This window comes from Hypanus sabinus, chromosome 2, assembly GCF_030144855.1.
Source record: "Hypanus sabinus isolate sHypSab1 chromosome 2, sHypSab1.hap1, whole genome shotgun sequence".
NCBI lineage: Eukaryota > Metazoa > Chordata > Chondrichthyes > Myliobatiformes > Dasyatidae > Hypanus > Hypanus sabinus.
The window spans coordinates 112,035,945-112,050,553 of record NC_082707.1 but is presented as its reverse complement, the minus strand read 5'-3'; the positions used below and the strand labels follow the sequence as shown (position 1 = coordinate 112,050,553).

Below are 14,609 nucleotides of genomic sequence, written 5' to 3'. Positions count from 1 at the left end.
TAACACACAGTGCGGAGTGGGCCCTTCTGGTCCTTTAAGTCATGCTGCCCGGCAATCCCCCAAGTTAATCCGAGCCTAATTGGGGGGGGCAATTACAGTGACCGGTTGACCTACCAGCTGGTGCATCTTTGGACAGTGGGAGGAAACTGGAGCACCTGGAGGAAACCCAAGTGGTTTTGTATAGCAAGGCTGCAACCATTGTAGGAGATTCAACTTGAGTTTTACGTGGTTAACAAGTTTATTAAATAATTAAAGAACAGTCAATATTAGCAACTATACAATGCATGTTAAAGTAATTCTTAAGGTTTGCTGAAGTTTGTGGAAACAAACAGAGTAAGTACTTTGCAACCTATGTACTAAATCCAGAGGACCATTAAATTCCTCCCTCTGCCTATAAGATTATCTTCCTTTGAAGGGATCAGAATCTACTTGAAAATCATTTGCTGATTGCAATGTAAAGTAGGACAAGCAGCAATAACTTATCATTATATACTACCTTTATTGTTGAAAACCCCTTCACAAAAGAATTGCTAGGAATGGATGCCAAATCAGAGACTGAGTAGCTATAACAATGGATCAAAATCACAAGAGGTTCTACAAATGCTGCAAATCCAAAGCAACATACAAACAATGCTGGAGGAACTCAGCAGGTCAAGCAGCATCTATAGAGAGGAATAAACTGTCAAAATTTTGTGCTGACACCCTACTGGAAAGGAAAGGGGAAGGTGGGGGAGGAGGCAGAAGGATAGCTAGAAGATGATAGGTGAAGCCAGTTGGATGGGAAAGGTAGAGGGGACTGGTGAAGCAGCAGACTGTATTCCTTTCACCTCATTAAAGCCGTCATAATTTTATATACCACACTGCAAGGTCATACAATTTGGCCCACTGAAGTTTACATGGAATTTTCATCTGCTCATCTCATGAATTTCTGTATTTGCATTGGCCAGTCTCGATGGTTTCCTCACTGGGTGGGTAATTTTGCAAATCCTTTTCACCTGTTGATGGTTTTTGTGGAACCAATCTGACAATTTAATTGTTTATGAGTAGCTACATTGCCTATGAAATGAATTGTTTATGAATACAACAAATACAACAGGGTTTAGACAATAATTTCTTCCAAAGGAGGAGATTGGAATCTCATGTGGATAGGGTGGTGAAGAAAGCTTTTCGTATGCTGGCCTTTATAAATCAGAGCATTAAGTATAGGAGTTGGGATGTAATGTTAAAATTGTACAAGGCATTGGTGAGGCCAAATTTGGAGTATTGTTTACAGTTCTGGTCACCGAATTATAGGAAAGATGTCAACAAAATAGAGAGAGTACAGAGGAGATTTACTAGAATGTTACCTGGGTTTCAGCACCTAAGTTACAGAGAAAGATTGAACAAATTAGGTCTTTATTCTTTGGAGCGTAGAAGGTTGAGGGGGGGACTTGATAGAGGTATTTAAAATTATGAGGGGGATAGATAGAGTTGACATGGATAGGCTTTTTGACAGTAGAGAAGATCCAAACAAGAGGACATGAGTTGAAAGTTAGGGGGCAAAAGTTTAGGGGTAACACGAGGGGGATCTTCTTTACTCAGAGAGTGGTAGCTGTGTGGAATGAGCTTCCAGTAGAAGTGGTACAGGTAGGTTCGATATTATCATTTAAAGTAAAATTGGATAGGTCTATGGACAGGAGAGGAATGGAGGGTTATGGGCTGAGTGCAGGTTGGTGGGACTAGGAGAGTAAGCGTTCATCACGGACTAGAATGGCCGAGATGGCCTGTTTCCATGCTGTATTTGCTATATGGTTATTGTAACAGGATTACACAATCATACAGTTAATAGCTAAGGCATGGAATTCAATCTGTGTAAAGTACTTTGCAGTGAACAATGAAGAGCTGTTTAGTTTATTTATAAGCTAATATGAATTGAACTGGAGAGAAAAGCTAAAACCAATGAGAATAAAAGAGATGCAGATGAAGTCAAACAAAAACAGAGAGCGGTCCCTGTAAAGACTGAACAGTGCAAGGGGAATGTAAATTTGTTTCTCAAACTTTATGCTGAGAGACTTGACTGTTCAGAGGTTAATCTGAGGTTGAATTGCTTAGCAATTGTATTCTCTATTCCTGTGAGATTCTCAGAGTAGAACTTCAGTGAAGTAGTGTTGAATGAAATGTTTATTAGTACTTATTATTGTACCTCACAGTCTCATAGACCACACAGTTGAAATCTCCTTAAAACAGCAAATATTTGAAAAAAGTATTTAATACAATGCATCAAAACATACTACCACTTGAAATAATTAGTTTTTCACAACATGTCAGCCATAAAACTTATAGCATAATTCTCTGGGTTTTGCTCTTTTAGCAAAATGTTCATGACTAATTAGTGAGGCCTAATTTGAAGAATTATGTGCACTTTTGGTCACCTGCCTACAGGAAATATGTAAATAATTTAAAGAATACCAATAAAATTCACAAGGATGTTGCCAGGTCTGGAAGATTGGAATTATAAGGAAAGATTGAATAGTTTAAGACATTATTCTATGGAATGTAGAAGATTGAGAGGAGATTTGATAGGTATACAAAATTATGAGAGATATAGACAGGGTAATTGCAAGTAAGCTATTTCTACTGAGGTTGGATGGGACTACATTCAGGTCATGAGTTAAGGGTGAAAGGTAAGAAGCATAAGGGGAACATGAGGGGAAACTTCTTCAGAGGGTCGTGACAGTGTGGAACATGTTGCCAGCACAAATGGTGCATGTGATCTCAATTCCATCATTTCAGAGAAGTTCGGATAGGTATATGAATGGTAGAGATACCGAGAGCTACCCTTTCATTGAGGAGTTGATGGGAGTAGGCAGTTTAAATGGTTCAGCATGGACTAGATGCGCCAAAGGGCCTGTTTCTGTGCTGTATTTTTCTATGACACTATGACACTTTTTTTCCCATTTTTCCAATTTGTTTAAGTCCTGCTAGAAAGACATTGCTTTCTCAGCACTACCTACCCCTCCACCTGCAAACATCATCTGCAAACTTTGACACAAAACCATCAATTACATTATCCAAATCATTGACAGTGTGAAAAGTCACGATCCTAATACTGACCTGAGGAACACCGCTAGTCACTGACAACCAACCATAAAAGCTCCTTTTATTCCCACTCACTGCCTCCTGCCTGTCAGTCATTCCACTATCCATGCCAGTATCTTTCCTGTAATGCAATGGGATTTTATCTTGTTAAGCAGCCTCATGTGTGGCATCTCATCAAATGCCTTCTGAAAGTCCAAGTAAATGACATCCACTGCCTCTCCTTTGTCCATTCTGCTTGTTACTTCCTTGAAGAACTCCAAAAGATTTGTCAAGCGAGATTTCCCTTTACAAAAACCTTGCTGACTTTGACTATTTTATCATTAGTCTCCAAGCATCTCAAAAGCTCATCCTTAATAATAGATTTCAACACTTTTTAATTCACTGAGGTTAGGCTAACTGGCCTATAATTTCCTTCCTTTTGCCTTCCTCCCTTTTTAAAGAGTGGAGTGACATTTGCAATCTTCTAATCCTATGAGACCATGCCAGAATCAACTGATCCTTGAAAGATCATGACCACTGAATTTATTATCTCTTCAGCAACCTCTCTCAGAACTCTGGGATGTAGTCCACCTGGTCCATGTGACTTATCCACCTCAAGACTTTTGAGTTTGCCTAGCACTTTTTGCAATAGCACTCATTCCTGTCCCCTAACACTCACAGATCTCTGACACACTACTAGTGTCTTCCACACTGAATACTGATGCAAAATGCCAATTAAGTACTAATGCCTCTCCTTTACTGTTTACTTATCTGAAAATTTCATCCTTAATAATAGACTCTAACATCCTTCCAACCAGCATAACTGGCAGTTAAATATTCTGCCTTTTGCTTCCCCTCCTTTCTTAAAGGGTGGAGTGACATTTGCAATTTTCCAGTCTTCTGGAACCATTCCAGAATTTCATGATTCTTCATAGGTCACTACTAATGCTATCACAAACTTTTTAGCCATCTCTCCCAGAACACTAGGGTGCAGTCCATCTGGTCCAGGTGACTTATCTACTTCAGACCTTTCAGCTTTCCAAGCACATTCTCCTTAGCAATAGCAACTACACTCACTTCTGCCCTTGGACACTCTCAAACTTTTTGGCATGCTGCAGGTGTTATCTACAGTGAAGACCAACAGAAAATACTTATTCAGTTTGTCCATCACTTTTTTTGTTCCCCATTACTACTTCTCCAATGTCATTTTTCAGCTCTCCGATTTCCATCCATACCTGTATTTTACTGTTTATTTATCTGAAAAAATATATAAAGTATCTTTTTTTATTATTGGCTGGCTTGCCTTCATATTTCATATTTTATCTCCTTAACAGAAAAATGTATAGCCTCCTATTGTTTTTTAAAAGTTTCCCAGTACTCCAGCTTCCCACTAATTTTTGCTTTATTATATGCTCACTCTTTCCCTTTTATGGTCTCTTTGACTTCCTTTGTCAGCATCATTGCCTCTTTCTCCCTTTAGAATCCTCCTCCTCCTTTAAGATTAACTGATCCTATGTCTTCCAAATTATTCTCAGAAACTCCAGCTGTTGCTGTTCTACCAACATTGCTGCTAGTGTCCTTTCCAATCAACTCTGGCCAGCTTCTCTCTCATGCCTCCATAGTTATCTTTATTCAACTGTAATACTGATACATTTGATTCTAGCTTCTCCCTCTCAAACTGCAGGGTCAATATCATACTATGGTCATTGTCTCCTAAGGGTTCTTTTTACCTTAAGCTCCCTAATCAAATCTGGTTCATTAAACAACACCTAATCCAGAATTGCCTTTTCCTTAGTGACCTCAACCACAAGCTGCTCTAAAAAGTTATGTTCAAGGAGTACTACAAAGTCAGCAAAGACCTGATTTCCTCCAATCTACCTGCATACTGAAATCCCCCAGGACCAACTGCCCTTTTTGCATGCTTTTTCTATTTTCTGTTGTAATTTGTATGTCATATCCTGGCTGCTGTTCGGAGACATGTATATAACTCCCAGGAACATTTTTTTACCCTTGTAATATCTTAACTCTATGCAGAAGGATTTTACATCTTCTTATCCTGTCACTTCTTTCTAAGGATTTGATTTCATTTTTTTTACCAGCAAAGCCATCTCACCCCCTCTGATCACCTGTCTGACCTTTCAATATGATGTGTATCCTTGGATGTTAAGTACCCAGCTGTGATTTTCTTTCAATCGCCACTCTATGTTGCCCACAAAATCATCCCTTCTGATTTCAAATTGTACTACAAAGTCATCCACGTTATATTGTAATTAACACCTTCAGTCCTGTATTCACCACCCTTCTTTTCAATTTTGTCTCAAAACACTACCTGATCCTCTGCCCATCTTGGTGTCATCTACAAAGCATTACCATTAGTAACTTCATCCAAATCATTAAAATATAAAGTGAAAAGTTGTACTAATCTCTCTGTAATGACACTGACAGCATGTAATGCCATAGGACAGCAATCCTGAAAAGGACAACTTTATACCACACTGCCATCTGCCATCAGCCAATCTTCCCTCCATACCTATACCTTCTTCTGACACGATGGGATCTTATCATGTTTAGCAGCCTCTTAATATGGTACCTTGTCAAAGGCCTTCTCAAAATCCAAGTAAATAACATCTACAATGACTCTGTCAAAACTGCTTGCTACCTCCTCAGAGAATTAACCGATTTGTTGAGCACTATCTTTCCTTAATGAATCTGTGTTGACTTATCTTATTTTATCATATATAGTGGATTCTGGCTAATTGGACCACCAGTTAATCAGGGCAGTCACTTATTTAGTATAACTCTTAAAGAACAAACACTAATTGAGAAAATAGCTGCGATTCCAGTTGTTCATTTGGGACATGAACAATTTGAGTATGAGACTATTGCCAATCAGTTTTAAAATGACATCAGTTGCATGTAACCATATAACAACTACAGCACGGAAATAGGACAGCTCGGCCCTTCTAGTCCGTGCCAAATGCTTACTCTCACTTAGTCCCACCGACCTGTTTTATATGTATATTTGCATTTTTGATACTGTACTGTGTAGTTTACTAATAAACATCTTTAGTTTTGGTACCACCAGACTCCAACGGATTCTTCTATCTTTGCTGGTCTGACACCCAGTTATGGGGTATGTAACAGTTATCTTTTTAAACATTTCATCCAGCCAAAGTTGTTTCATGTGTTGTAGTATTTCTTGCCTCAAATATAAATTCATTAGTTCTTGTTCTGTCACGAAGGCACTTTTCTCTAACTCTTTGATTAAATCTCCTAACAACTTAATTAACTTGTCAATAGTAAATCTTTTAGTTTCATCCATTTCATCATCTTCACTGCTGTCTTCATCACTTGCATTCAGCATTCAGAACACTGTTTATAATTTCCAAGTCCGTAAGGTGATGCACAACAGGTGCTTCGTTGTCAACAATCATCCGCTTACACAAATTTGCTTCATTAAGACTACTTGCTATATCTTTGAAAGCAGGTCCTGTAACATTTTTATATACACAAGCAAATCATAAACAATTACTTTAACCTTTGGTACACAAAATTCTGTTCAACCATTGTGCTTTTCTTCAGGTGCATTATCAAACATCAACGCAGGCCACAAGTTATGCCAGGCACTCTTTAGTGCTGAAAGTTCTACTTTCTCCCGCCTGAGCAATGAACCAAAGAATATCATTCATGTTAAATTCTTAATTAAATGTCTATACAGAATTGTCAGCATTTATCTCATCTAACAGACATTTCATGAAAAGTGAGTGATACTTGGCCTCAGTTTCATCCAAATTAAAAGAGGTGTTGCACCATCAGTTTCCAGAAAATTGGTAGTCAATCAGTACTGCCTTGATGCCAAGGACAGTCACTCTTACCTAATCTCTACAATTCAGCTCTTAAATCCATGTTTGGACTAAGCCTGTGATAAAATATGAATTTTGAGTAGTCCTGGTGAAACCTGTCTGTATGATCAGTGAGTCAGTTATTGGTGAAGAAATGCCACCAATGCTGATGCTAAGGACCGACAACAGACTGACTGAATGGCAATTAGCCAGATTGGATTTGTTCTGCTTTTTTTTTGTTTACAGGACAACAGCTTGACTAGAAGAAGCACGACTAGTTCTGGAGCACATGTTGACCTCTGGACTTCAGTCAGTAAGCAGCTAGAGCTGTGTGCATAATGGAAGTCCTATACAGCAAGGACACACCACGTCTTCGCCAACCACCTATCACCTACTCATTTACACATCTTATGTTAATCCGCATTTCTATTTTCCCCACATTCCCATCAACTCCCCCCAGATTCCACCACTCATCTACACACTAGGGGTAACTGGCAGCGGCCAATTAACCAGCCTGCATTTGGATGGGGGAGGAAACCACAACACCTGGAGCAAACTCAAGTGGTTACAGGAAGAACCTGCAAACTTCACACAGGTAGTGTCATTTGACAGCAACATTATTATAAATTATATGTTTATTGATGAAGGCAGATGACAATTTTGGCATCATTCACTAAAGTATAAAGAATAAAGAATTTCATATCAAACAATTATTGATCAACTAAATAGGTGTCAAATTACTTCTCCGTGGTGGTGAGTTAGTAATGATGGGACATAAATTTAAGGCGATTTGGAAGCATGAAAAGTCTCTATACTGTGGTTAATAATAGAAGCTTCCGTCACGAAACTTACAAGAAATTAATTTGACTAAAAGACTGCTGTGGAGTACAAATTTAACTCATAGTTTGTTCTGTCCTACTGCATGTTCCATTCCCCACTTCCAACCTCCAAACCTAGAGATTATTCATCTTCCCATACAATAATTTAATCACACATCCTCCATTAAGCATTCATTTCTTGAATAATATCTTGAATGTGGAGGTTCTATTAGTTGATGAATACAAAACGAACTCTACTGTATTCCTGTTATGCCTTGGGGGGGGGGGGTGGGGGAGGGTGAAGATAGTGTGAGAGTAGACATGAAGGAAGTAAGAGATCTGAATGAGGGCTGCATCAATAGCAGCTGATGGAGCCCCATTTTGTGAAAGAAAAAAGGACATCATGAATGTCCTGGAATAGAAAATCTAATAAGATAAGGGGCGCAGAGGAGAAACAGACGGAAATAGCATTCTTACAAGTGACAGGGTGGGAAAAGGTGTAAAGGTAACTATGGGGGCTCAGCAGGTATGTAGGCATCCTTGTGCTGGAGGAATTCAGCAGGTTAGGCAGCATTTATGGAGGGAAATGGACATGTCTAGATGTAAGAGGGTTGAAACTGGCCCTGTATGACCTGAAAACACCTAATACATTTAATTCTAACTTTAGCCACCGGGTTAAAATTGAAGCTTATGGAAAGGCAAGGAGTGAGAAATCTAATGCCTAGGAAACATGGAAATTTGATGTTGAATCCCTTTGAATTAAATTTCTTTCCTGGCTGCCAATTGTGTTGAGAAGTTGCGAGGTGGACTCAGCAAGGCCATTGGAGATCAGGGGGTGGTTGACACTATAGAAGGAGAAAAGGAGGTGAAGAAAATGCAAGGCATGAATTCAGCTCGGGGGGGGGAGGGGAGAGGGACTAATACTCAAAGTGCAAATGCAAAGAGTACATGAGGTAGAGGAGAGAACTCCATGAACACTGAGGTGGAAGGAAGAATACAATAACTTGCATGGGGAACAGACATGGCTTTGATTGACCAGGATTGCGTATAGAAGTGTGATGTGCTGATTTAGGTGGAGAGGAGGAGAGGATATTGTGTCTGGGCAAGGTATGCACAGAGATTCTTGATTGGTCAGTGCATGAAGGGATACAGGGAGAAGGCATGAGATTGGGGCTGAGAGGAAAAATTGGATCAGCCAAATGGCCTAATTCTGCTCCTATACCTTATGGAAATAAGGATGTAATAGGGGAATTATGTGGTCTGCAGCCCCATCGACTCTCCAAACACACCTCCCTTAAACTTTAATTAGTGTTAATTATTATTTCTTTTGTATTTTTTTACATTCCATTTCCTCCTTGAGCCCAACCTGCCAGGAAGTTTAACCCTTCTTGTATCCCCTGTTATTACAAATTATTTTGTATTGAATATTTTGGTACATCAAATCTTAAATGGATGGTTTGCATGTGAATTTACTTGGGAATCAAACACAGAGTCCACAGAACTGAGACAAAACAATCATGAGGTCATGGACTGTATCCAGATTACAGAAGAGGTTGTGCTTGCTGGCAAATGACAGTGGGCAAGTCCCCAGGGCCTGGCAAGGTGTCACCTCAGACCCTGAGGGAGGTTAGTGCAGAAATTGCAAGGCTGTGGGAGAAATATTTAAAATGTCCTTAGCTATGAGTGAGTGCCGGAGGATTGAAGGATAGCTAATGCTGTTCCAGTGTTCAAGAAAGGCTCTAAGAATAAGCTGGTGAACCTTATGTTGGGGTGGTTAAATTATTGGAAGCTATTCTAAGGGACAGGATATATAAGTATTTGGATGGACGGGGCCAGATTAGGAATAGTCAACATGGCTTTGTGCACAAAAGTTTGCGAACTAATCTTGTGAAGTTTTCTTTTGAGGTAATTATCAGGAAAGACCAGCATGAGATGCTGGTCCATAAGGCAGGCTTGACGTTCAGTTGCTTGGTATTCAGGATGAATAGTAAATTGGAATTACATTGTCAGAGTGTGGTAATAGATGGTTGCTTTTCTGACCAGAGGCCTTTGACTAATGGTATGCCTCTGGGATTGGTGCTGGGTCCGTTATTTGTCACCTATATCAACAAACTGGAGGATAAAGCAGTGAACTGGATTAGCAAATTTAAAGATGTCAGCAAGATTGGGGGCACAGTAGACATTGAGGAATGCTATCGAAGATTTCAATAGGATCTGGACCTGCTGGAAAAATGGGAGGAAAAATGGTAGATGGAATTTAAGCAACACACACAAAATGCTGGTGGAATGCAGCAGGCCAGGCAGCATCTATAGGAAGAAGTGCTATAGGAAGACGTTTCCGGCCGAGACCCTTCATCACGACTAACTGAAAAGAAAGATAGTAAGAGATTCGTAAGTAAGAGGGGGAGGGGGAAATGCAAATTGATAGGAGAAGACTGGATAAAGTGGGATAAAGCTGACAGCTGGAAAGGTGATTGGCAAAAGGGATACAGAGATGGAGAAGGGAAAGGATCATGAGACGGGAGGCCTAGGGAGAAAGAAAGGGAGACAGGAGCACCAGACGGAGATGGAGAACGGTCAGAGCGATGGGCAGAGAGAGAGAGAGAAAAAAGAGGAGGGGGAAAAAAAACTAAATATATCAGGGATGGGGTAAGAAGGGGAGGAGGGGCATTAACGGAAGTTAGAGAAGTCAATGTTCTTGCCATCAACTTGGAGGCTACCCAGCTGGTATATAAAGTGTTGTTCCTCCAACCTGAGTGTGGCTTCATCTTGACAGCAGAGGAGGCCATAGATAGATATATCAGAATGCGAATGGGATGTGCAATTAAAATGTGTGGCCACTGGAATTTAAAGCAGACAAGTGTGAGGTGTTGTACCTGGGAGGACAAACCAATGTAGGACTTACACAGTGAATGGTGGGACACTGAGGAATGCTGTGGAACAAAAGGATTTGGAAATACAGGTCCATAATTTCTTGAAAGTGGCATCATAGGTAGATAGGGTTGTAAAGAAAGCTTTTGGTACATTGGCCTTCATAAATCAGAGTTTTGAGTACAAGAGGTGAGACGTTATATAAAAGGCATTGGTGAGACCAAATTTGGAGTATCATGTGTAGTTCTACCTACAGGTCACCTACCTACAGGAAAGCTATCAATAAGACTGAAGGAACACAGAAATTTTACAAAGATGTTGTCAGAGCTTGAGAACCTTAACTATAGGAAGGGTTGAATAGGTTAGGAGTGTAGGAGAATGGGGGAAAACTTAATAAGGGTATACAAACTTGTAGCAGATAGGGTAAATGCAAGCAGTCTGTTTCCACTAAGGTTGAGTGAGACTAGCACAAGAGGTTGTACATTAAGAGTGAGAGGTGAAAATTTAAGGAGAGCCTGAGGGAGAACTTTTTCCACTCAGAAGGTGATGCGAGTATCAAACAAGCTGTCACTGGAAATGATAGATGCAGGTTCAATTGTGACATTCAAAAGAAGTTTAGATAAGTACATAGATGGGAGGGCATGGAGGGCTATGTTCCAAGTCGATCAAACTAGGCAGAGTAACAGTTTCGCATGAAGTAATGTGCTGAAAGGCACACTTCTGTGCTGTAGTGTTCTATGAATCCAAACAAACACCAAAGAATCTGCTGTGAACTGGCAATACTTTTAAGAATTTCCATGTACAGAACCCACCAATAAAACATTGACTTTTAGAAACCTACCTTTGCCTTGCTTTCCTCCACAACATATCTGCGAAGCCGTTGTCCTCTTCCTATGGAGAACCTCAGACCTGCATCTGCTTCACAACCTTTAAGGTCGCTTGCTCCTCCAAACATCCGTTTCTCACTTACCACCCTCTTTTCCTGCAAGTTCCAATTGATTCAAATCAATCAAATCATATACTGTAGCTTGGAATAAAAGACAATGTTGTGTTATAATATTACTTTTCATCTAAATGCAATCCAAGGGTAAACTTTCAATAGATTCAGCAGCAACATATGCACATATAAAAAAATACAGGAAAAATGAGGGGGAGAATGAAATTGGATGAGAAAACTGGTACTTGATGGTCAGCACAAACATGAGAAAACCTGCAGATACTGGAAATCCAAGCAATACACACAAAAAGTTGGAGGAACTCAGCTGGAGTTTTTTGTGTGTCACTTAATATCCAACATGGTCTAAGTGGAGCAAAGGACCTGTTTCTTGGTTGTATAACCATTACTATAATTGAATTGAAGTCATTGCCCTTATACCGTACATTTTTGCTAAGTATCATGAAAACTCATACTTTAAGTTTCCCATCTTCTTTCCATAAATAACCTTCAGAACCCATTGCAATACATCATTGTGGGGGTGGCACAGTAACATAGTGGTTAGCACAACACTCAACAGTACCAGTGATCCAGTTTCAATTCCTCTGCTGCCTCGTAAGGAATTTGTACATTCTCCCCGTGAATGTGTGGGTTTCCTCCAACTATTCCAGTTTCATCCCACAGTCCAAAGATGTAGCAGTTGGTCGGTTAAGTGGTCATTGTAAACTGCCCCATGATTAGGCTAGGATTAAATCAAGGAACTTCAGGGCAGCACAGCTTGAAGGGCTGGAAGGGCCTATTCTGTGTGGTATCTCAATAAAATAAATACCTATTTGAGTCTAGTGCAAACATGCTTGGAAATAGCTTCATTTCCTACCTCTATACTAGTATTTTCTGAGCTTCCAGCTTGATAGCAAAATCAAATGTTTTTAGATTACCCTAGGTTTAATTCAACTTCCACTTTATTACGCCACACTGCCTCTGTCTGGTTGTTCTTTAATCAGCCATTGATTCAGCTAATTTTTGGCATAAGCAAATCTCCTTAGTTTATTAAGATACAAATACAATTTGGTCATGTGGTTGACAGCCTAGGTGAGAGCTTCAGGCTGCAGCAAGTCAAGAAAAATGGACACAAAGAGGCAAGTGGAATTTTATCCAGGCAAGTGCAAGTTAAGGTATTTGGAAGAATAATAATGTCAAAGTTAACTGTGAGTGTGAGCCGTAAGGAGGATGCAGTAAAGTTCCAGTATGATTGTCAGAGTAGGCAAATGCGTAGGTATCTCTGAGATCATCCACTTTTGTTCATGTAAACAAGGAGTTGGCAAAATGGGAATAAGACAGGTACAATGAGACAAAATAGAAATGCTGGAAGTTAGCCAGTCAAGTAGCATCTGCAGGAAGAAAAAGTCAATCTTTCTCAGAACTGGGGTTTAAAAGAATTAAAACAATCTGCTTTAGTTTCTCTAATATTAAGAAGACCACAATGTGAACACAAAAGGAAGTAGACTAGATTGGAAAAGCAAGTAAATCACTGGTTCGTGTGATAGGGAGAACCTTTACAAATGCAGGGAGTGAGAAAACAAAAGGGGTGGTACAGTAGTGTAGTGTTTATCACAATGCTTTACAGTACCAATGACCTGGGTTCAATTCCAACCACTGACTGTCAGGAGTTTGTACATTCTTTCCATGACCTACCACCACTGTCCAAAGGTGTAATGGTTGGTAGGTTAATTAGTCATTATAAAATTGTCCTGTGATCAGGCTCAGATTAAATCAGGAGACTGTTGGGCAGTGTGGCTTGAAGGGCCTCCTTTATGCTGTATCTAAATAACTAATGAATGATTGTATGGACCCAGATGGTGGAAAGGGAAAAGTGTTGCATTTCCTCTGGTTGCATGGAATGCTAGTAGAGGATCGTTAGTTATGAATGGCAATAGAAGACTGGATCAGAGAATCACGAAGAGAACAGATCCTTTAAAAACTGCAGGAATGGGAACGAAAGAAGATGTGACTGGTGATGGGTGAATGTAGATACTGGTAGAAACTGTAGAGGATAATGAATGCAAAGTCTGCTGGGATAAGTATCAGGGAAACTCTCATCTTTGTACTTTGTAAGGGAGAAGGCATGAGAGCAGATGTACGGGAAATAAAGATAATGTGGTTGAGAGCTCTATGTGCCATTGCAAATGGATAGCCAGGTTTCAGGAACAAGGGGAGTATTTCAGAAGGCTCCATCATTGGGCCAAATGCAATGGAGAGAAAGAAACTGAGAAAAAGGAACAATGAACTTACAGGTGGTAAGGTAAGAAGAATTATAGTTAAATTAACTGTGGGAGTCTGTGATTTTCTAGATGTTAGTGGCTAGTCTATCTTGAGACAGAATAGAGAGCAGTGTTGAAATTGATAGTCAAAGTAATGATTTTTTTTATATTTCTGTATGGATGCCTTTTTGAGATACCACCTCTTTAAGATGGCCTCAGTTGTGGGGTGAGTTGGGATGGAGCTAGCTGAGTCTGCAGCAACTTGTGATCATATGCATTGCAGCCTCCATACCAGGCTGTGATGCAACCAATTGGAATGATCTCCACTGTAAATCTGCAAGAGCATTTAATGACATACCAAATCTCCTCAAATTCTGAATGAAGTAACTGCCCATTGAAAGAGACCCAGCAATGGTAATTCCAATCTGTTGTTGGAGACAAGAGCTTGTGGTGGAAACTTGTTTCCACTTACCAGCTTATGTCTGGATGTCATCAAGTCTCAATGCATGCAGGCCTGGCCAACCCCACTTGCTAAGAATTTGTCAATGGAAATGGACATTGTACAATCATTGGTGAACCTCTGAATTTCACAAGCATTTTACTTTATCTGGTTTACAGGTGCAACTATTAGACATAGTATCACCCAGCTGATGCCCATTGATTCCAGTTTTACACGATTTCTTAAGCTTTCTATAGGTCAAATGTTGCCTTGATCTCAAGGGTAATCTCCCATTCCATGCTGTAATTTAGCACGTTTGCCCTTCTGTGGGCCAAGGCTGCAAAGACATCAGAAGTTAACTACCATGCAACCCAAACAGGCAACTGT

The 14,609-nt window shown here is 39.9% G+C and overlaps 1 protein-coding gene across 11 annotated transcripts in view; it reads right to left on the bottom strand.

The window, feature by feature from the left end:
• The window catches only part of LOC132382284 (titin homolog), a 354,914-nt gene that overhangs the window by 242,639 nt on the left and 97,666 nt on the right, over positions 1-14,609 (bottom strand). For 10 of the 11 annotated variants that reach the window (XR_009508280.1, XM_059952393.1, XM_059952425.1 and 7 more), the window contains one exon: positions 11,430-11,570. The exons of the other annotated variant lie outside the window; for it this stretch is intronic. Coding sequence is in view for 9 of the 10 variants with exons in the window: in XM_059952393.1 (XP_059808376.1) it covers positions 11,430-11,570 (141 nt within the window). In the remaining variant the exon portion in view is untranslated. The remainder of the gene's footprint in view (positions 1-11,429; positions 11,571-14,609) is intronic. 11 annotated transcript variants of the gene reach the window in all.